The 23,501-nt window shown below is 47.0% G+C and overlaps 1 protein-coding gene across 1 annotated transcript in view; it reads right to left on the reverse strand.

Annotated features, from left to right (window-relative positions):
- Nucleotides 1–23,501, reverse strand: part of St14 (suppression of tumorigenicity 14) — a 43,106-nt gene that overhangs the window by 2,857 nt on the left and 16,748 nt on the right. The window contains exons 2-16 of the mRNA XM_031344846.1: nt 13,045–13,204; nt 12,617–12,744; nt 12,366–12,436; nt 11,398–11,555; nt 11,168–11,203; nt 10,682–10,922; nt 8,373–8,512; nt 7,596–7,693; nt 6,025–6,134; nt 5,781–5,911; nt 2,906–3,010; nt 2,426–2,536; nt 2,211–2,324; nt 1,831–1,953; nt 1,000–1,186 (exon numbers count right to left, since the gene is read on the reverse strand). Coding sequence (XP_031200706.1) covers nt 1,000–1,186; nt 1,831–1,953; nt 2,211–2,324; nt 2,426–2,536; nt 2,906–3,010; nt 5,781–5,911; nt 6,025–6,134; nt 7,596–7,693; nt 8,373–8,512; nt 10,682–10,922; nt 11,168–11,203; nt 11,398–11,555; nt 12,366–12,436; nt 12,617–12,744; nt 13,045–13,204 — 1,913 coding nt within the window. The remainder of the gene's footprint in view (nt 1–999; nt 1,187–1,830; nt 1,954–2,210; nt 2,325–2,425; nt 2,537–2,905; nt 3,011–5,780; nt 5,912–6,024; nt 6,135–7,595; nt 7,694–8,372; nt 8,513–10,681; nt 10,923–11,167; nt 11,204–11,397; nt 11,556–12,365; nt 12,437–12,616; nt 12,745–13,044; nt 13,205–23,501) is intronic.

Raw genomic sequence — 23,501 nt, forward strand, 5'->3', positions numbered from 1 at the left:
GTGAGCAGACATGAAGCACAAAGGGAAAGTTTCAGGAGACGAAACATTATGGAAATGGGCTAATTCTACTTCCTGTTCGAAGTCTCCTCTATGCAAAAGGGTGGTCACAGTAGCAGGGCTCACATACCCCTGAGCTGCCTATTGCAGAAGAGTGTGCTGCTGACAGGAAAGCCAGACCTTCCTTCCAAGGGTGGGCAAGTCTTAGGAAACTCTCCTGTATCTGCATCCTCTTAGATCCCTGCGGCCAATGGCCAGAGCGCCGGAGGTCAGACATAAGTAGCCCCAGCCTCAAACCTACCTACCTGTTTCTGCTACTTCTCAGACCTCAAAGACTCTGACACCTGCCTGCCTTGTCCTGAGAGACCAATTTGAGCCCTCTCTGTAGACACACACCTACTGTGTGCTAGATACAGTGCTGGGCCACAAGTAAATGACTACCTTTAGCTCTCCCAAACTCTAAGGGTGAGAACTCATTGTATCACATCGTGAGGGCCTAGAAAGGGAATAACCTGCCTCAATGCAAGCCAGACCTTAGACTAAATCAAGGTTCATCATTAACCAATCCCAAGGAGCCATGAAAAGCAGGAAGTAACCAAACAGCTCAAGTCTGGCTCTACCACTGAGCTGTGAAAACCTAGACAAAGGCAAGCGGATTTCTGAGTTCGAGGTCAGTCTGGTCTACAGAGAAACCTTGTCTCAAAAAACCAAAAAAAAAAAAAAAAAAACCAAAGAACTGTCTAATTTGTTAAGGGTGGCACACAGTGGACCTGACTGTAGGGCATGGTGCAGCATGCCTTTAATCCCAAGCACTTGAAAAGCAGAGTCAGGTAGATCTCTGAGTTCCAGGCCAGCCTGGTCTACATAGTGAGTACTAGAACGACTGGGGCTACGTCGAAAGTCCTATCTGGGATACCCACTCCTCCATCACCCTGTTATAGTGCCAGCTTACCCTGGCAACATTCAGACACAGGACACCTCCCTGCACACCTGGATACTTACTTGAAATTTCTGTCATCCTGAAAGCAATGAGCTGCAGAGACCAGCCAGTCAGGCGAGATGAGCGAGGCCCCACACAAGTGGCCCTGGCCCAGGGCGTGGAGGCTCACCTGCCAGGGCCACTCGCCCTCGTCCGCATTCGTGCCACCAACCACGCGAGCCTGTTTGGTAAAGGATCGCAGCCCGCAGTCTGGAGAGGGGACAGAGAACCAGAGTGCAGCCACTCAGCGTGAAAGGGACGTTTCTTATGCACAGGGAGACTCAGCTCAGGAATCTCCACTGGGTGTGCACAGCAACACTCGAGCTGAAGTGTCCCTAAGCCTCCCAGGGCCACCATCCTCCCCCATCCTGCTCTCCCTACCCCATGCTATACTGCCTGCAAGCACATCCAGGCCCTAGACACCTGATGCCTTCACGGGTTTGATGTGCCATCACTTGCTAAGGAACACAGCTCAGAGCACAGCGCATGGAGACATAAAGGCAATCCAGCTAGCTCTTCTAGGGACACACAAGCTTAAGGCATGGGTTGGTGAGGACAAAGCTTGGGCAGCTGGGCTCTTTGTCCTCCAAGCCACTCACCCGTGGCTACCTGTCTGTCTAGGGAGCCACCAGTATGTTAGCTATGTCCCAGAGGTGCTGACATACTGGCTTCCCACAGAGCTGTGTGTTTGTGCCAAGTGGTGAAGCCTTCCTTTCCAGACAGATGTGCCCTATGAGTGGGCACTGGGCTGTGTGAGTGAGGCTCTGGTAAGACCTCCACCCCTTGGTGCTCCCCAAGATGTGTACCTTGCACAGTGAGCACCCTGGCCCACCATGCACAGTTGCCCTACTTACCACAGTTTTTCTCATCCGAGCCATCGCTGCAGTCCTTCTTCCCGTCACACTCAGGGTTACCCTTGCTCAGGCAGAGGCCATTTTGGCAGCGGTAGGTATATTTGGTACAAGAGACGACATTCACTGTTTACGGGAGAGGACGGACATGTCACATCACCACCGTCCACCTTGCTGGCCCTGTTCATCACACCCGTGTCCACTGTCCTTTCAGCCCTGCTACAGGTTCTCCACCTTCTGGAAGATTCTCCCTAGACTTGATACATAGGAAACTTGGGTCTGTAATCTCTGCAAGCCTGTAATCTCTCCATAGAGCCTTGGGGTATAGTTTTAGTGGGAAGAGTGACCATCCCCACAGGAAGGCAGCCAGGGCTGGGTCTTACCGCTGTCACATGAAGCCTCATCAGACCCATCTCCACAGTCATCCTTCCCATTACACTTCTGGCTCTGAGCGAGACACTTCCCATTGGAACACTTGAAACTCCCGGCCGGACAACCTATGGAGTTACAGATCCTTAGCAACCTCCAGTGTGCCCTGACTCATTGGGCCAAATGGACACTGGGGAGCCATAGCAGCCCCCCACCCCAAGGTACTCACTGCACCCCTCCTCATCACTGCCGTCCCCGCAGTCGTTGACACTGTCACAGACCCAGAAGAGGGGCTTGCAGAACTGGTTCTTGCACGTGAACTGGTGGGTGGTGTTGCATCCTGTTGTGGGAGAGCAAGAATCAGCTGCAGGCTCCCAGGGGCAGCCTGAGCAGTCACAGCTGCCAGGATGCTGTCTTATCTGGAAAACAGTGAGCTATTCTGCACCACTAGCTGTCAGCGCTGATAGACACTCTCGTCTGCTAGCCAAGAATTTTAACGGTGTGGGCTGGGACAGGGGGGTGACAAAAGGGTGAGACCAGGGGTCTCATCACCTTGTGTCTTTCTGCCAGGATAGACAGCGCAGAACAAGGGAAGGAGAGGGTCGTGCCACTTGACAAGAAAAGGGTAGGAGAGAGTAGGAGGAGGCAGGAGGGGGCAGGGCATGATGTGAAAAATAGGGGGGTTGGTGCAGGCTATAGCGGGACTCACGGCAGTGACGCTCATCACTGTAGTCCGGGCAGTCTGCCCAGCCATCGCAGCGCAGGTCCTTGCGGATGCATCGTCCAGTCTTGCACATGAACATCCCTGGGCATGCTGTCAGGATGTAGAGAGAGAGATGAAGTCCATGGCTGCCCCCTTTTCCCTAGCAGCCACCTCACAGCCCCACTAAGACATCAGCCTCCAAGCAGATGTAGACACTGAGAGCCAAATCTAACAAGGGGAACTTTGTATCAGCAGCCAGAATGGGTAGCGGGTGGGTGGCCCTGACCACTGACTGCACAGAGTACAGCCATGAGGGAGAGAAGCTAGCTGCTTGTGTGGTCCTCTACTGTCCTGTGTTTCCCCAGACAGAGGCCTGTGACTCTGAACACTGCCTGTGGGGCCACAGAGCAATACGTCTGTGGGATATGTGTCCTAGCCAAGTGAAAATGACATCAGTATTTCCTTCACGCTAACACTTGATCTGAAGTTCAAGGTTTCCGAAACAGCTCCCTGACAATTGTTCCTTGGGTGGAAGGACAGAGCTGTGAGAGTCACTGCCCCTGGCTGCACAAACACAACTCCAGTCACAAGTATGTCCTTACACCGACACTATCCAGTCATCCAGGAGGACTTTTGGAAGCTATCCACTTGCATTGCGTTTTTAAGGTTTATTGATTTTTGTTTTGTGTGTATGGGTGGTTTTGCCTGCATTTATGTCTTATGCACCACATGTATGCAGTGCCCTTGGAGGCCAGGAGAGGGTGGTATATCCTCTGGAACTGGAGATAACAGGTCCTTGTTTTCCAACCACCTCGTGAGAGCTGGGAACGATACCTGGGTCTTCTGCGAGAGCCACAAGTGCTCTTAATCTCTAAGCCATCTCTGAGGGGGCTCTAACAGGCCTGAGCATGGCAGACATTGCAGACAGGTTCTGCCCTTTACCCCCTAACTTCTCCCTTGCTAAAAACTGTTACTTTCCTAAAGCTAGCCCCAAAGGTCCATCCCCTCATTTGGCTACTTCCTCCTCCTGAGGCTGACTACCACGGTCCAGCTATCATGGTACTGAAGTCTAGCAATCAAAAGCCATCTTTAGCTCACCTGATTAACATGCCCAATTAAGGGCTGGCGAGATGGCTCAGCGGGTAAGAGCACTGACTGCTCTTCCAAAGGTCCTGAGTTTGAATCCCAGCAACTACATGGTGGCTCACAACCACCCGTAAAGAGATCTGGCACCCTCTTCTGGTGTGTCTGAAGACAGCTACAGTGAATTACACTGGATCGATCGGACCAGAGCAAGTGGACCAGAGTGAGCGGGTCCGGCAGAGGTCCTGAGTTCAATTCCCAGCAGTCACATACATGATAGCTCATGGCCATCTATACAGCTACAGTGTACTGATACACATAAAATAAATAAAATAAATCTTTTAAAAAAATGCCCAATTAAAATTAAATTCCTCATCCTAAGAGGAGTTTACATTTCCTCTTCTACATTTATAAACCGCCATTTGCCTATGGGGCACATCTCAGTCTAGAGATAGTCCTTGTCCCTCCAGGGAAAATATCCCTTCCCCCTGTCCTTCCTTCCCTTCTTCCTAATCCTCTATTGGCTGTCTTTCTTTGTCTCTCATTCCCCATCCCTTTGTCTCTCTGGGGCAAATAAATCCCCTTTGGTGTGAGAACTTGGTCTTGGGGTGCCTGAGCCCACTCCGAGACCCCTACAATCTCTCTAGCCCCCATAGTTACATTTTAAATTAAATGTGAGTTTCAGTATTTAAAATGTCTTCCAAAGCGTTATTCTATGACACAGGATTGAAATTAAAAGTTGCAGCTTGAACAGCCCTCAGCCAGATCACCAAGGTCCAGAAAGACTGCAGAATTTGAGACTTTTTCAGAACTGACATGAAGCCTTGGGTAGGAGGGCACATATCTGACCTCATGTGACCTCATGTGACTAGAGAAAACACAGGTGTGCTGATACGATGCTCTGATGAGGTCCACTAGAAAAACCTGAGCCTCATTTTGTGTATGTGTGTGCTGTACATGTATATGTGTACATAGTCTTGTGCCTACCGGTGCACATCTGTCTGTGCACACAGAGGCAGAAAGGCAATGTCAGGTCTTCCTTGATCATGCTCCACCTTTCTATGGAGGGAGGGGGCAGTCAGGCTTTCTCATTGAACCTGGAGCGCATCCATTCAGCTATGCAGGCTCCCGTGTCTGCCTCCCTGGCTCTGAGTTATGGGCACATGACCCAATTTCAATGTGGCTGTTGGGGAGCCAAATGCAGATTCTCATGCTAGGCAGCAAGAACTCTACCTTCTCAGCTCTCTCCACAGCCCTGGATTTCACATTTAGACTTGGGTCTCATTTCCAAGATCCACCATGTATGTGCAAAAGTCTTTAAATCTGAAGGCCACCACACTTCTATTCCCAGGCATCTTAGACACTCAATCAGTACTCTCTGTGTCAACGCATCGCTGTTCACAAAGCTGATAGCATTTTCCAATGTTTCAATACTCCAAATTAATCCTAAAAGTGCTATTAGATTCTCAAGGGAAGATCACTGTGATGCTGAACCAAAGAGGCGTGGCCTCAGGAAGTTGATAAGGAAGACCGTAGGGCCCCTTTGCATCTCAGGGAGGCAGCCATGAGAAGCACAGGATGTACCAGCATTTGCTCTCGTTCTTGTGCTGGGGACAGAACCCAGAGAGAGCCTCGAGATCTCTTAACACAGAGCGACACCCCTAACCCAACCTTTCTTTGTGGAAACAGACCTGCTTTCCTCTAAAGCTATCACAGTGAGATGCATCTGACACTCCAGGTGTCAGGATGGAACTTCCCGCACCAATCCCGCCAAGCATCAGTAGCCACATTCACTCACGGTCATTGGAGTCGTAGGAGAGGTACTCAGCTAGGAACCCAGTGTCCGTGTACGAGTGGTCAGAATGGAAATGGACTGAAATCTTGCTGCTGTTGCTGCTCACCACAAACTGGGGCCTCTCACCACAGTACCTAGAGGGCAAGGGTGAGGCTGAGGGAGATTTGGCTGGCAACCAGACAACTGGGGGTGCCTGGGACCAGCCTTCCCAACATCCAGGATGGTGGTTGCACCCCCAGGGGCTCACTTCTCCCCGTTGATCTCCACATAGTCCTTGGTGCAGGTGCCCACTGGTACGTTGGGGTCCACCAGATAGAAGAATTTGAAGCGCACCTTCACATTCCGGTTGTTGGGCACCTGGACAGAGAGATGCTTTGGGGATGCTGGCTTCTTAGGTACTTAACACAAAAGATGTCCATGGGAAGGCAATGGAACAAGATGGAGCAGGGTCCTGAACGAACCCCATACACACTATGACTTTTCCTCTTACATATATACATACATGGATATGATAAATGGCTCTCCTGTTTTTAAGTTTTAGTTATTTTAAAACCATAAAAATGATATATATTATTACTACATAATCCTTAAATCAGATTAAATATATTTACCTCCTTGAACATTTATGATGTTTTTTAAATGATGAAAACTTTCCCCTGGCTTCTTGAGGTCTATAGTAGGTACCGGTACCTCTAGTCAGTCCCTCTGCAATACATGGCAGAGTGCCTGGCTCTTGCCTAACTGAACATCATCCCCCAAACCTTAATCAGCTTCTCCCACCCCTTCTCCCTTCTCTCCCAACCTCTCTAGTAACCATTACTCCCTTGAATTTTAAGAGGCCAATCTTTGGGGATTCCACCTATGAGTAAGGTCATGTGACCCTTGTCTCCCTTGTGCCTGGCTTATTTCACTAACACAATGGTCCACAAGTCCTAATAACCTCAACACAGTGATTTTATCACTATTATTGTGAAATCAAAAATTTACATTTTTTCACCTGCAGGAGGGATTTTCTATCTTTTCTGTGGTTTATCCAAAGACCTAATATTTGGGGGCCATTATTAAGTAAGTAAGAGTTCCTTGAATGCCCTGTGATACACAATGGTCAGTATGAGAACACGAAGGGTATTAAGTAACTAACAGTCAAGTAGCACATCCAGAGCAGGGCGGTGGTGGCGCACACCTTTAATCCCAGCACTTGGGAGGCAGAGGCAGGCGGACTTCTGAGTTCGAGGCCAGCCTAGTCTACAGAGTGAGTTCCAGGACAGCCAAGGCTACACGGAGAAACCCTGTCTCAAAAAAACCAAAAAAAAAAAAAAAGTAGTGCATCCAGCATGGGCAACTGAACAAACCCACTCTTCCCACCCATATTTATTTCTGGAGTTTCCCACCTAACATTTTCAGATCGTAACTGACCACGTGTGGGAATTTGTACTCCATTACTTTGAAAGGCCATGATGGTGTCTCAGCATCTTTAAGGAAAGACCTCTGACTGGAAGAGTTGAAAAGCGCCTAGAAGCACTGCCGCCATGCTAGGGCTTGCTTCTATTTCACTCTTTCTGTGAGGTCATCCTGACAACACCTCTTAGAAACAGATCCTCAGCTTCACTTTACCCAGAAGCAAGCTGATCCAGAGAAGACAAATAAGTACCCCATGTTCTCTCAGGTGCCAATCAAAGAGCTAGGGCACATAAGTTTGGATGTGGCCAGTCCTGCAGCAAAGATTCTAGTCCTCTGGGTTCCGTTAACATGGCTCTCTGGGTTGTTAATGCCTGCTTTTGCTCAAGTCCTGTGGCACTCACCACCACCCCCTCCTACCTTGATATTCCATATGCAGTTGATGTTGGGTGGGTAGTGGCCTGGAAAGTAAGGGCTGCTAAACGTCCCTTGAGCTTCACTCAAAAAGCCGCCACAGCCTAAGAGGAAAGGGAGGAGAGAGTGGGAAATGTGAGGACTTCCTAAGTCAGAGGGTGTGGGAAGAGTTGCACAATCTGAGAACTCAAGCTTTGCACCACCTGTCTTCAAACAGGACACTGTACTTTGGCAAAGTGCTTGAAGCCAATTCCTTTTAAAAGTGGCCCCTGGGGGTTGGAGAGATGGCTCAGCGATTAAGAGCATTGGCTGCTCTTCCAGAAGACCTGAGTTCAATTCCCAGCATCTACATGGTGGCTCACAACTGTCTGTAACTCCAGTTCCAGAGGATCTGGCACCTTCACACAGACATGCAGGCAGAACACTAATGCACATAAAATAAATAAAACTTAAAAAAAAAAATAAAGTGGTCCCTTAGCTGGGCATGATGGTGCATGCCTTTAATCCCAGAGGCAGGCAGATCTGCATGAGGTGAGGTAGCCTCTTTTACCTAGTAAGGTCCAGGACAGCCAGAGCCATACACTGAGACCCTGTCTCAACACCCTGCCCCTCAAAAATTAAAAATTAAAAAAAAGAAGAAGGCAAAATACCCTTTGGTCTCAGTTTCCAACCTGTCTGCAGAAGGGCCAGTCTGCCAACCTCTTGGGTTCAGGAATTCCTCTAAGACCTGCCCCCTGTTTGCAGTCTAAGAGCCTGCCCATCATTGGCCTTGACCATTCTTACTGCTCATCTTGGGCAGCTGGAAGAAAGTGGCCTCAAAGCCAGGATGTCGCAGGTCAGTGTTGGTTATCAGCGTGACAAGGAAGACGTTCTGGGAGGAGAGGAAAGTCAGGTTGTAGGAGGGTGCGTAGGTGCCACACAGCCTGCAAGGCAGAGAGACAGAGTTAGTGACAGAGACAAAACACAGACCTTTCACACATAGCTTAGCTCCCAAGTAGAGAGGTCAAAGGACCCCACTCCTACCCCTGGACATAAACACACAAGGGCAGGGTCGAACAGGCCTTCAGTAAAATGAGTCATGGTGGTATGAAGATTTTGAGTTCAAGGCTAGCCTATGCTACAAAGTAAGCAGGTCTCTCTCTGTGTAGTACTCAGGTTAGCCTCAAATTCGCATCCTTCTGCCTCAGTCTCCTGAGTCTGGAGTCACAGGCATGCATCACCATGCCAAGCTAAAACTTACTTCTTTTTATTTTATTGTTCTAAATTATTTATCAGGTATAAATTTAATCAATATTACTTATTTTAGTGGCTACAGCGCAGATGGAGCATCTTGTGCCTTCTGCAAGCTGCATAGTGAGAACCATCAGTCTAAATAGAGTGCTCCTGTCTCAAAAGCAAAAACAAAAAACAAAAAACAAAACAAGCTAATACAGTATAATCCCTTCTAAAACCATGCACACATATACTAAGTCAGGTCCGACCTGGCAGTGATCAGTCTCAGGTGAGAGAAGAGGGGTCACTGATGATTAGAATTATCAATCTGATAACATCTAGAATCACCCAGGAGATGGATCTTTGGACCTGCAAAGGAGATGTGTCAAGGAGCTGGGACGGCTGTGCTGCCACTTCCTGGTGGGGACCCTGGGCGGTACCAAATGGAGGGAGAGATACCAGACATTCATCACTCTCTGCTTCTTGATTATGGATACAATGTAACCAGCTCCCTCCAGCTCTTGCCAATGTGACTTCCCACCATGGTGGACTGTGAGCCAGGTAAAGCCTTTCTCCCTTAAGTGGCTGTTCTCAGGGTGTCTTATCACAGAGACCCAAAAGAAACTCAGACAGTCATGGTCACTTACTCTGCTGCTAATTTTTCCCTTCCTGGAATTTCTTTATTATTATTATTATTATTATTATTATTATTATTATTATTATTATTGTCATTATTAGTTTCTGTGCATGTATGAGACAGAGGGAGAGAGAGAATCTCACACTCTTAGCCCATGCTGTTCTAGAACTCACTACGTAGCTGAGACAATCCTCCTGCTTCAGTTTTCTGAATGCTAGGTCTCAGTTCAAACCACATGCCTGGCTTTAGGCTTTTGGGGGGAGGGGAGGAGTATTTCTTTTTTTGAATAGTTAACAGATAGGAAAATGTTCATAGAGAAATGAGAAAAGGGCTTAGTCCTGACTGTTCAGCTGGGGCCAAAGATGGCTCAGTCCTAGTTTGGGTCAAGATGGATAGAAGGCTTTGACCTGCATCAAGGAGAGTCTGCCATTCCCAATACCCTCGAAAGGGTGAGAAGAGCTGCACCCTAACGTGGGGCTTTCTGGGACACCCATCTTGGGCCACCCCCCAACCTCACCCAACAGGTACATTAATGACATCTTTATTTTCCGCAATTCTGATGCTGTGGCAGCTGTGGCAGCTGTGGCTTTGCCTTCCTGGTACCAACCAATCCCTACAGACTACTACCAACACCTTTCAGATGCCCGACAGCCAATCAGAGCCCCGAACCCTCTCCACTAGGTTGTCACATACGGGACCCAGTAGCAGACAGCTAGGAGCAGCCCTGGTTCCAGAGTTTGCCAAGATGATCCTAATGAGCCAATTGGAGGCCCATTTTCCCAGGTTGGCTTCATTTCTTAAATGAACCATCACTGTCTCCCTTACTCTCTCCTGTCTTCCAGCTGACTTAGAGCTTCCAGTGTTGCTCGGTGTGCAGAGGTGAGCTGTGCTGTGCTGAGCTGTGCTGTACCATGCTCCATCTGCTTGGGAACTGTAGCCAACCTTTTCAATGGGAACTGTCTCCTGAACTGCAGGCCTTGGCTATACCTGCTTTACCATAATCCTGTCTTTCTGGAAACAGTTAGGAAAGCCACGCTTCTCTGCTGGGTGTACATCAGCCTTATCACTGACAGAGCCAAGGACCTCCTTGTCCACTCTCTAAAGCTCATGCAGGTGCATACCATGCCTGCCCTCCACTGTCTATTTATATACTAAACCTATACCACAATCCGTTCAAATGGTTCGTCCCAGCAAGGGCCAGGCTCCGTCAGCCAACACCTCCTCTGCTTTCCAGGACACTCACTGCACCACAGCGTGAGGCTCCACGGGGCTCAGGCTATCATACACTGTGACCAGGTCACTGCCATGCTCATCACAGGGAGCAACGTCAAAGCTTCGGAAGGTGAGGCTCAGCACAGAGTCGGCGTCCCCCCGCAGGACCCACTGGCAGCGGGCATGAGCTGGGTAGGGACTGTTAGGGAAGCCAGGAGTTGTGAAGCGTGTCACCGCTGCACCATGGGCATGCAGGGCAAAACTACAGCTGTCTGTGGGAGAGACAAGAAAGAAGGAAGGTGTGATCCCTGCAGGCCTCACCCCAGGCCTAGCTCCATCCCCAATACATCTCAAATCACTGCGAGCTCAGGTAGACACAAGGAAGGGGGCTTTGGAGGGGAAGGGAAAAGATGAGACACTTGTCCATTAGTACTATCTGACTTCTGGTGATCCCATGGCTTAAGGGACATCTAGCAAGACACCTTTCTTCTCCACCAGAGGCCAACATGATACTTACTGTCCTGAGTCCCCTGCAGCATTCTGGGGTCAATAGCTAAAGAACAAGAAGGCAAACATTTTACCCAGACAATCGGTTTCTTTACTCTTTCCTCCTTATTACCCAAAGGGAGATGCCAGTCAGCAAGCAGAGTCCTCCAGGACACCCCGGCCTGTGAGTGTGGATCTCCCAGCCCCACCCCTCTACAGGCTGGCCCCACATACTCCTACCCTGGTCAGCCCCGTACTCACGAAAGGCCACCACAGAGGTCAGCACGAAGGATTTCAGTGCCCGTGCTCGGGGTGGCAAAGTGACAAACCGCTCCACAGCCATGGCACGTTCAACCTCTTCCGCCAGGTGTGGGGGGATGCTGAACTCTGACCAGTAGTAGGCGATGACACTGCCTTCACTGGGAGGAAACAGGGGAGACCCTAAGATGGAGAGCTCCAGAGACCTACACTCTATACAACAGTCCCCCCCCCCCCTCTCTCTCTCTCTCTCTCTCTCTCACACACACACACACACACACACACACACACACACACACACACACACACACACACACACACACACACACACACACGGCAGTCTGTCTGCACACACACACTGCAAGTCTAGGGCAGCCCGAGCAACTCGAGGAGGTGATGTTTCCAAAAAGAGCAAAAGAAGAGGTTGTCTGCCCAGCGGCACAGTGCTTAGCAGCAATAAGGTCCCGTGGTCAACTCTCAGGACCACACACGGACACTGGGAGTCAGGCACAGTGACTAAAGTCCACAGCCACAGTTACTCAGGAAGCTGAGGCAGGAGGATCATCCAAGTTCAAAAGTTTGAGGCCAGTGTAGGCAACACAAGGAAAGCACGTCTCAAATAGGGAGGGCACTGGAGTGTGGCTCGTTGGTAGTTTGCCTGACATGGGTAAGGTGATGGATTCCACCTCCAGTGCCATAGAAAAACAATGAAAGCAAATGAAGTTTGCACACAACCTTCCTGGACACCCCAACTCCATCAAACCCAGATTTGGAAAATCAGTGTCTTTATGAATTTAGTGCCCGGGGCAGCTCCTGTGAAAATGGTGTTTGTCCAGCCAATACCATCAATCCCTGCCTTAGAGACAGAAGGACCAGGCATTCTAAGTCACTTGCATGAAGGACAGACACACTGACCCACCCTCTCTCCAGACAGTCAAAGCCCATGCCACCACACCAACTCTAGCACCCACCTGAAGCCAGTTACAGTCGACCTCTTGTAGTAGGGACCCAAGACAGGGACTTCGCTGTACAGCAGCTTCAGCTGAGGGGAAAAGACAAGGCTTAAAGCTGGCCAGACAGAAGAAAACCCCTTCCCTGGACTGTTCCCAGGCCCCGCCCCATCCCCTGCTCAGGGATCTGGGAGCAGAGATGAGGAGTCCTTTGTACATGGCAGGATGCTGGGGCAAGTAAGACAAAGGACTTCCCCTGGTACTAGACTCACCGCTTCCTTCACCTGGCTGGCCAGGCTGATAAACTCCATGGAGGTGGAGTTCTCATATGCATCCAGAAAGTTCTCATTTGTGATCCTCAGATGGCCATTGAAGACCTTTTGGACCCGCACATTCCGGTCTGCCAGAGGCAAAGAATGAAGATGGATGATGAATGGTTAAGTGACTCCACCAGGCCCACCCTGCCACCCTCAGCTGGGAGGGACAAACATCAAGAGGGGTGTTCAGCCATCATTCACCATCATGGTCTGAAATGGCTCAGAGACAGTGCACTGGACCCTTTCCACAGTCCCTCTCCTCCCACCCCCCCTTCATCCCTGACCCCATTCTCTCCTGTCTGTCATAGGTGGCCCTTTGGCTTGCCCACTGAGGGAAGAGGGAGAGCCACCACTATGTCGCCTTCCAAAGCCACTGTACTCACAATGGAAGTGCCACACCAGCAAGCCAGCCATGAGCGAGAGCAAGAGGAAGCTGAGCAGCACGGCCACCAGCACCACCCAGCGCCTGGGGCCTCGCTTCTCCACTTGCTTGGCATTGTTCGCAGGCAGGAACTCCACACCCTCCTCAAAGCCATTCATGTTCTAAATGCAAAAAGGTTCCAAGACTCAGAAACACTTTCACAAAGGCTTTCCATCCATCTGAGATCAGTGACATTTGGGAGCTTGGGAGAGCCAGGATGTGCAAATGGAGAAGGGGTTTCACCCGGGAGTTCAGGGCCTCTATGCCCAAGGGCTGCCACCTGTCCCAAGGTACAGATCACCACCCCAGCAGAAGAAATGTAGGTGCTTCTATCCATTCCTCATTGGCTGGTGGGTATGAGCTGCTCAACCAAGCCCAGAGCAAGGCGGGCTGGTGCATTTCTACAAGTTCAGCACTTGGGACATGAGGGCAGAGGATTAGGAGTTCAAGACTAGCTTCAGCTACATGAGGCATTTGAAGCCAGCCTGAGCTACTACATAAGACCTTGTCTCAAGATAAAACCAAACAAGTTGAAGACCTCAGGAGCCTCTACACCCAGTGTTGAGGATCTGGACTTGTGCAAAATGTATTTGGCATAAGTGGCTGCCAGGTATAGGCAAAGCAAACAGCCCAGGAATATAAGTGGCATTGTGGATCCCCTGGGTCACCTGGGCCAGGAGCCTGTGGGCAAAATGGAAATTGCCCACCCTGCCTAACAGCTTTACCCCTAATATTGCAAAGGAAGCAATGGCCCCACGTCTACTACCTCAGCTGCAGAACTGCTTCAGGTCTCTGAGGCACATCTGCTGTCACCTTGGATCTGTATGTCAAGCTCCAACAACAAACTTGTCTTCTTTTTTCTTTTCAATTCTGTCTGTCTGTCTATCTGTCTGCCTGTCTGTCTGTCTGTCTGATGTGGAGGTCAGAGGACAACGTGCAGAAGTTGGCTCTTCTACTTCCACCACATGGGCTCCAGGGACTAAATTCAGGTTGTTAGGCTTGGTGACAAGGCCACTTAACTGCTGGGCCATCTCGACGGCTGCTCTTCAACAATTTCACACGTGAATATGATACATTCTGATGACTCTCTTCCCACACCCTCTCTTCCCTCCCTCCCATCCATCAATCTCCCTTTGCTTTCTTACAGCCTCGTTCCCGGATTTAGGACTTTTCTTTTTGTGACCTATTTACCAATGCTGCGCGCGCGCGTGTGTGTGTGTGTGTGTGTGTGTGTGTGTGTGTGTGTGTGTCGCGCGCGCGCGCACGTGACCCTTGGATGGGAACTATCCACTGGAGACTTGGGAGTCACCGGTGGGAGTACAAGTGACGACAATGACTTCTTCTTTCCCTGAAACTACTGGGTGTATGTTCAGGAACGAGAAGTAGGGCCCACAGCCCTCCTCCAACCACACCCGACTGCTAACTGCTGACTGTGGGGACCGAGGGCAGCTAGTCAGCCGCTGTGGTTTCATGATTGCAATGGCCATGTTTTGTCTAAAGATGGCACTCGGCAGCCCTCCTGAATATCTTCCAGTTCTTACATGCTTTTCACCTTCCTCTAACTCAATGTTCCCTGGGCCTTGGGACTTAGAGGGGAGCAGTTTAAGGGTCTTAGAGCTAAGCACTCATCCATCTCTTAACTCTCAGCACCTAGAACAGCAAGAGTCTTCACGTTTGCCACTGCCTGAACCAACATTTGATGTGTCACGTTATCACAATATTAACATTGATATGATCTGCCCCACTCCCTGCCACATTAGAATATTTATATCTCAAAGTCTCAAGCCTTTACTCAATAGATCCCACAGATGCACATCTCAGAGGCAGGCACTTAAAAATATTTCATTCTACTTCTTCCAGAAGTCACCACATAGAGCAGACTGACCTCAAATTCTCAGGGATACCCCTGTGTCTGCTTCTCCCAGGAGCTAGGATTAAAGGCATACACCTGAAGTGGGTGGTCCTGATGCTAAGGGCCTGTTCCCCAGGGGCCTGGGCAGAAGGTACAGGCAGGACTTCCTGCTCCCAGGAGGAAAAGGAAGATGCAAGGGAGGAGAGAGGAGCTTCTGTTCTGCTTTGGAGGGAGAAGAATGCAGCATCAAGAGAGGTGGGGCCTATAGCCGCTACTACAGGCGGGTGGCCAGGGATGCTTGACAGGAGCTGGGTGGGACTAGCCACTGAAGTTTAAGGGCAGGTGGAGAGATGGAGATAATAAATTGGTAAGGGCACACTTTTCCAGATGGGAGATATCAGCACCCAGCAATTGTGCCAAGAAGACGAGTTATAAAGGAACAAATTGTGTGTGTGTGTCTTTTGTCTGAGGATTCAAGGGAAGCCAGGTGAGGACTGGTAGCATGACCAGTTCTGGAGCAAAGGTAGCTTAAAAGTACATTCAAAATACACCCCCATGCCTAGCTTTTAAAAAAAATATTATAGATATAGATATAGATATGCTCGCACGCGCACACATACGCGCGCACGCGCACACTGTCACTGTCTTCAGACACACCAGAAGAGAGCATCAGATTCCATTACAGATGATTGTGGGCCATCAGATTCCATTACAGATGATTGTGGTTCCTGGGAATTGAACTCAGGATCTCTGGAAGAGCAGTCAGTGCTCTTAACTGCTGAGCCATCTCTCCAACCTCACCTAGCTAACACTTTTTTAAAAGATTTATTTATTTTATGTATATAAGTACACTGTAGCTGTCCTACACCAGAAGAGGGCATCAGATCTCATTATGGATGGTTGTGAGCCACCATATGGTTGCTGGGAATTGAACTTAGGACCTCTGGAAGAGCAGTCCGTGTTCTTAACTACTGAGCCATCTCGCCAGTCGCTAGCTAACTTTTAAAAAGTGTGTGTAAGTGTGTGTATGTGAGTGTGGAGTAAGTATCCAGGAAGGCTTCCAGTGGGTGTCAGATCACCTGGAGCTGGAGCCGCAAGCACTGTGAAGCACCTGAGGCGGATGCTGGGAGACAGATTTGGGTCCTCTGGAAAAGCAGCGAGTGCTCTGTACTGCTGAGCCCTGATTTACTAACTTGACAATGTAAATCATAACGTCCTCCCTTCCTCTTTCTCCTCCATCCTCCCAAAGTTGCAGAATCAAGGTTTTTTTTGTTTGTTTGTTTTTGGGTTTTTTTTTTTTTTTTTTTTTTTTTTTTTTTTTTTTGGTTTTTCGAGACAAGGTTTCTCTGTGTAGCCCTGGCTGTCCTGGTACTCACTCTGTAGACCAGGCTGGCCTCAAACTCAGAAATCCTCCTGCCTCTGCCTCCCAAGTGCTAGGATTAAAGGCGTGCGCCACCACCGCCCAGCAGAATCAAGGTTTTAAAAATTTATATACAACAAGGGATAATGGTGCACATTTGTAACCCTATCACTCAATAGGTGAGGAACAGTAGGACTGCCAATTTGAAGTCAGCCTGGACTACATAGCAAACAGCAGGCCAGCCTGGACTACAGAGCAAACAGCAGGCCAGCCTGGACTACAGAGCAAACAGCAGGCCAGCCTGGACTACACATACACATAGCAAGACCCTGTCTCAAAATAACTCCCCCAAACCAAACAATTTAAAAAAATACAACCAACCAAACATGCGTACCATAAATGAGTGAATAAATAAATAGTGATTAAATAAATACATACATAAACCTTCTTGGTCTTTTCTTTTTCTTTTTTTTTTTTTAAAAAAGATTTATTATTAGGGGCTGGCGAGATGGCTCAGCGGGTAAGAGCACTGACTGCTCTTCCGAAGGTCCTGAGTTCAAATCCCAGAACCCACATGGTGGCTCAAAACCATCCATAATGAGATCTGACGCCCTCTTCTGGTGCGTCTGAAGACAACTACAGTGAATTATGCCGGAGCCAGCAGGACGGAGCTAGCAGGGTGGAGCTAGCAGGGCCCGGGTCCTGAGTTCAATTCCCAGCAGCCACATGATGGCTCATGGCCATCTATACAGCTACAGTGTACTCATACACATAAAATAAATAAATAAATAAATCTTTAAAAAAAAAAGATTTATTATTATAATTAAGTACACTGTAGCTATCTTCAGACACAACAGAAGAGGGTGTCAGATCTCATTACAGGTAGTTGTGAGCCACCATGTGGTTGCTGGGATTTAAACTCAGGACCTTCAGAAGAGCAGTCAATGCTCTTACTCGCTGAGCCATCTCACCAGCCCCCACCCTCTTGGTCTTTTCATTAGACTATTCCACTCACTATTGCCTTCTCACCTACATAATAATTTGTTTATATCAATACACTCAGGTTTGAACATAACTGCTAAGACCTTGTGTAATATCTTCTCAACCTTCCACATATGAAGTTGGTCAAATAACTCACTTCATTTTCTCTCTGTGAGCCCCTCTCCCAGCACCTTTTGTCCTTTTTTCCTTTCTTCCTTCCTTCCTTTCTTTCTTTCTTTTTTCTTCTTTTTTTTTCTTTTGGTTTTTTCGAGACAGGGTTTCTCTGTGAGGTCCTGGTTGTCCTGGAACTTGCTCTGTAGACCAGGCTGGCCTCGAACTCAGAAATCCGCCTGCCTCTGCCTCCCAAGTGCTGGGATTAAAGGCGTGCGCCATCACTGCCCAGCTTCCCTCTGTCCTTTCTCATACCTCTTGTGAACGTCCTGCCCCACAACCTGTGAACAGCCTTTGCTTTTGTCTTGCTCCGAAGTTTGTTTCCCAAAATCCCTTCTTCACCTCTTGTGACTCATTGTGAGCCAACAAGCCTAGGCTCACAAAGCCAATGAGCAAAACAAGCTTTGTAGTCTAGGCTGACCTGGAGCTCACTATTTAGCCCAGGATAGGCTTGAACTTGCTAACTTTCCTGCCTCCGCCTCTGAGTTCTGGGATTGTAATCATGGAGCCATTCTGTCTGAAGCTTATTCCACTTTAAAAAGCTTTCTGGGAAAGAAAAGTTTTGATACTTTACATAGCTTTAAATATAGTTTTTATTTCTCTCTCTCTCTCTCTCTCTCTCTCTCTCTCTCTCTCTCTCTCTCTCTCTGTCTCTCTCTCTCTCTCTCTCTCTGTGTATGTTTGACACACTTTTAATTCCAGCACTCAGGAGGCAGAGGCAGGTGGACCTCTGACCTCAAGGCCAGCCTGGTCTACATAGTGAGTTCTACAATGGTCTGGGCTCACACAGAGACCCTATCTCTAAAAAATAAAAATAATAATTATTATTATTACAAATATGTATGTATACATATACATATACATACATATATATATATATATATATATATATACTTTTTCTATACTCATATTTGTTGATAGTTGGGATGGGTATAGAATTATAGGGTTAAAATCATTTTTGAACTTTGGAAACACTGTGTTTCTAATTTTGCTTCTGAGAACATAAATCTGTTATCTTTCATTTAATGACTTGTCTTTCTCTGAAAAACCTCAAAATGAACCCTAAATTCGCTCTGAATTTCATTACACTGAAGTTGCCATATGTCCTCTGAATTTAGAAATTTCCATGTTTCAATCTAAGAAACTCTCTTATGATATTTCTTTCTTTCTTTCTTTCTTTTTTTTTTTTTTTTTTGGTTTTTCAAGACAAGGTTTCTCTGTGTAGGCCTGGCTGTCCTGGAACTCACTCTGTAGATCAGGAGGCTGGCCTCGAACTCAGAAATCGTCCTGTCTCTTCATTCCAAGTGCTGGGATTAAAGGCATGTGCCACCACTGCCCGGTGTGATATTTCTTGTGATATTTATTCCTCTCCTTCATTTTTCCTGATCTACTTTTTCCTAACTATATTAATCCTTTCTTATCTTTTCTCTGTATTAGCCATCTCATTCTTTAACCTTTTTATTGAGGTTGTGTTTGCTACCAAAACTTTAATAAGGTTTTTCATTTCTTCCTCTTTTACTGTATTTTGTATTTGTTTTGTAGAAGTATGCTTTTCTCTTTATATTTCTCTTGAGTACCTTTTCTTTATATTGAAGTTTTTCTTCAAATGCTCAAGGATCCTTCATTGTCCATTCTAATTACAGAGTAAGATCCTAAAAGCTGTTCACACTTCTGCATGCAAATGTCTAGTCATATTTTCTACTAGGTACTTCCAACAGTATCTTGGTCATGCTATGGTATGGTTTAATTGCTCCAAAGAAGACACGGCGTTCTTATTTATGCACGTTCTGGACTTATGCAGGGCCCCTGGCATTCAAGAACAGGTGGGGGATAATCACACCTTCCTTCTTCCACTCCTCACTGTTGTCTCTTCTGACCTTGTGTCCTCAAGTCCAGATGTTCTCTGGTTAAATTTCTCCAACTCTCCTTGCCATCCACTATGAAGATCTGGAGGATAGATGTCTCTTTACTTGAGCAAAAGTAAAGGTTTTGAGATTCTGAACTATACATTTCCTAGTCTCATTCCCTTCTTCTATAACACTTAGGCCTAGGGATTCAGTGTTTCAGTACTTGCCTAACAGTCATAGGTTACCTGGGAAGGAAAGAAGGAAAGAAGGCAGGCAAGCAGGAAAGCAACAAGGACACACCTCCTAATCCTTATAATCCTTTCAAACAGTTCTTCTCACTGGTGAGCAAGTACTCAACTATATTAGCTAATGGAGGGAATTTTATTCAAACCACCACAGAGAGGAAGGAAGCTGGAGTCCAGTTCTGAGCTGGCAGAGAACATATGGCCAATGAAATAACAAAAGACCATGTCCAAGGAAGATCTGAAGATACAAACAAATCTTCAAGTTCAAAGGATTCACAAATGGTGAGCAAGATAAAGATAGAAGTCTAAATAACTCAATACATCATGATGACACTTCAGAACACCAATGGTGGAGTGTGTGGTACCTCTGTCTTGTTCTCCCTCTCTGTGTTTTACATCATTTAGCTTTTTCTGGGAGTGCTCTGAGCTTATTCCAGCAAGCCTTTTGACTGTTTAAAAAAGTTTCACTGAAGCCACATGACATGGTGCCTGTTTAAAACTTCTAGTTTGAAGCATTGTTATGGTTGGATCTAAAGTGTCCCCCGACAGACTTGTGTTTCCAGTGGTTGCTCCCAAGATGGTAGGCTACGGGACCTTTGATAGATGGAGCCTATCAAAGTGGGTGGAAGCTTGTCATTAGGAGCCGGCTTCTGTCAGGGAGTCTGGTCACAGCAATGAAAAGCTAGCAAATACAAACATATATTTATACTTGTGAAACCAATGTCACAGTCAAAATAATGAACATGCCACCACCTTTAAAAGTTTCCTTTTAGGTCCTCCCTCCTGTTCTTCCCTGACTCCCTTTCCTCTCTCTAATCAACCACTATTTACTGTCACTGAAGATTCACTTGCTCTTTCTAGAGTTCAACATGTATTAGTTACATTTCTAGTGCTGTCATTGAACAATGTGACCAAGGCACCTTGTAGAAGGAAGGGTTTATTCGGGTTTCCGAGGGAGTCCATCATCATGGCGGGGAAGCAATCCCGCAGGCAAGCATAGCAGCTAGAACTTTAAGCTGAGGACTGATATCTCAATGCATAAACAGGAAGCAAAGCGGAAGGTCGAACTGGGGATGGCACGTGGCTTTTGCTACCTCACAGCCCACACCCCAGTGGTGTACTTCCTCCAGCAAGGCCCACCTCCTCAGCCTCTCAAAACAGTGCTCCCAACTGGGGACCACATGTGGAAATTCCAGAGAAAACAGCTCAAACTCAAACTACCACACTATGTTAACAGGACTACTCAGTAGGTACAAATACCCCTGTGAGAAATCTTTGTATTAGACTACACATCTATCTCTGTAGGGTGACGATGTAACACTGTGGAATGGTGTATCTGTCCAACAGGTACGTGCTGAATTGAGGAGCCGCCAAAGTGTCTCACAGAGTGGTTGTGCCATTTTATACTCTCAACAGAAACTGTAGAAATTCTAGATGTTCACAACCCTACCAAGGATTTGGTGTGGCCAATATGTCAACTGGACACAAACTAGAGCCACCTGGGAGGAGGGACACTCAATTGAGAAAAATGCCTCCATCAGATTGGCCTGTGGCATTTTCTAGTGCTGGTTGATGTGAGTGGAACCAGCCTACTGTAGGTGGTGCTATCCTTGGGTAGGTAGTCTTGGGTTGTATAAGAGAGCAAGCTGAGCTAGCCATGAGGAGAAAGCTGGTAGGCAGTTTTCTTCCATTAAAAAGCTATGCTCTGGGCTGGAGAGATGGCTCAGTGGTTAAGAGCACTGACTGTTCTTCTGAAGGTCCTGAGTTCAAATCCAGCAACCACATGGTGGCTCACAATCATCCATAATGAGATCTGATGCCCTCTTCTCGTGTGTCTGAAAACAGCTACAGTGTACTTACATATAATAAATAAATAAAAATCTTTAAAAAAAGCTATGCCCCTTGTTCCAATTCCCTTCGTTGACTGGGACACGTAAACCAACTGAACCCTCTTCCTGCCCACACTGCATTGGGTTGTGGTGTTTATCACAGCAATGGAAAGCAAACTAGGGCAGCCAGTCTTGAATTTTCATAGATGCATACGTGGTTTATCACCATGGTTTTAAATGGCTTTTCTCTGATGGTTGATAATGCTGAGCAACTTTTCATGTACGCCATAGCCATCAGTTTTATCTTCTTGGCTGAATTGTTTTCCCTAATCATCCACCTATTCTTTTAGTGCCTTTCCTTGGATTTGAGAATTCTTTACATATATTACAGATGCAAATCCTTTTTCTTTTTCTTTTTCTTTTTTTTTTTTGTTTTTTTGAGACAGGGTTTCTCTTTGTAGCCCTGACTGTCCTGGAACTCACTCTGTAGACTCAAGCTGGCCTCAAACTCAGAAATCCGCCTGCCTCTGCCTCCCAACTGCTGGGATTAAAGGCATGAGCCACCATGGCCCGGCCAGATGCAAGTTCTTTATACGCTTCCCAAAGACTTTCCTCTTGCCAGGCGGTGCTGGCACATGCCTTTAATCCCAGCACTTGGGAGGCAGAGACAGGCAGATTTCTGAGTTCGAGGCCAGCCTGGTCTACAGAGTGAATTCCAGGATAACCAGGGCTATACAGAGAAACGCTCGGTAGAAAGAAAAAAAATTTTTCCTCTTTTGTGGCTTGTGTTTTAATTTCTTAGCAAGGTCTTTGATGATGAGTGTGTGTGTGTGGTTTTTTTTTTCATTTGAGGATGACCAACCTGTCAAATATCTCCTTTACTGTGGCTTGGATTTTCCCTTACATTTTCTTCTAGAAGTTTGATGGTTTCAGGTTGTATGGTTGGGCCTATATGTCCAAGAATTTCTGTGGATCTTTGTTCTTGTGATATAAGGTATGGATAAAGTCCTTTTCATTTCACGGACTGATCTCCAATAATCTATCATCTTTTATCGGCAAACTATCATTTCTCCTCAGTGCCACACTTGTCAAATATTCATGCAATTAGCTATAGCTTTATTTCCATACTAATTGGTTCCATCAGGCTACCTATCTGTCCTTATGTGATGACCATGCTGTACGTGAGCCGTCAAGACTACACAGCAAGTAAAGGCTCTTTGCCACCAAGACCGAGCACCTGAGTTCTAGCCCTAGAGCCATGTAGTAGAAGATTCCTACACGCTGTTCTTTGACCTCCCACTGTGCCACATGCATGGCCCCCCACCAATCAATTGATCAATGTAATTTAAAATTTTTAAAGAAAAGTAACTGAAATCATTTAGCAAGAAGGCTTCAGAATTTATTAAAATCAATGAACCAAAATCTACTGTATTTCTGTATTTCAGCAAGGAACGATTGGAAAGTAATAGTGAAAGTTACCAGGTACAATAGTCCACAAAGACAATCTCCTCAGGAGCAAGTCTGACAAAGGATGTTCATTCAAGATGGGCACACTGAAAATACAGAAGGTCAATGGGAGAAACTCCAGAGACCAACGAGCTGGGCGATGTGGATTGTTCCTGGTCTGGAAGACTCAGTATTGATAAGGTATCTGATCTCAAATGTATTCATGACTCAATACAATTCTGATCAAAATCCCAGTGTGTTTTCTAAAGACACTAATTGGCTGAATGTGAAATTCATATGTAAATGCAAAGCCCTTGAAAAAGAGCAAAACTGGAGGGCTCCCAGGATATGACATCAGGGCTAATAATAAAGGTGATGTTTGGTTCCAAAAATCAGACATTTCATTTCCAAGAATATTTCATTCCTTGTAGAGTAGCCACTAGGGCAGCTTTTGTTAATTAATCTGAAGTCACTACCTTCTTGCTTTTTTTTTTTTTTAGAATACAGCTGTTTTTGTTTACCTTATATTTACTTTTCTCTTTCAGAAAAATAAGCTTTCTATAGATATAGAATGGGCCTCGGTTATCTAATAATATTTATGAACGAAAAACAGGGGCTAAGCAGGGCAGTGGTGGCGCACGCCTTTAATCCCAGCACTTAGGAGGCAGAGGCAGGCAGATTTCTGAGT

Source organism: Mastomys coucha, unplaced genomic scaffold (genome assembly GCF_008632895.1).
Source record: "Mastomys coucha isolate ucsf_1 unplaced genomic scaffold, UCSF_Mcou_1 pScaffold23, whole genome shotgun sequence".
NCBI lineage: Eukaryota > Metazoa > Chordata > Mammalia > Rodentia > Muridae > Mastomys > Mastomys coucha.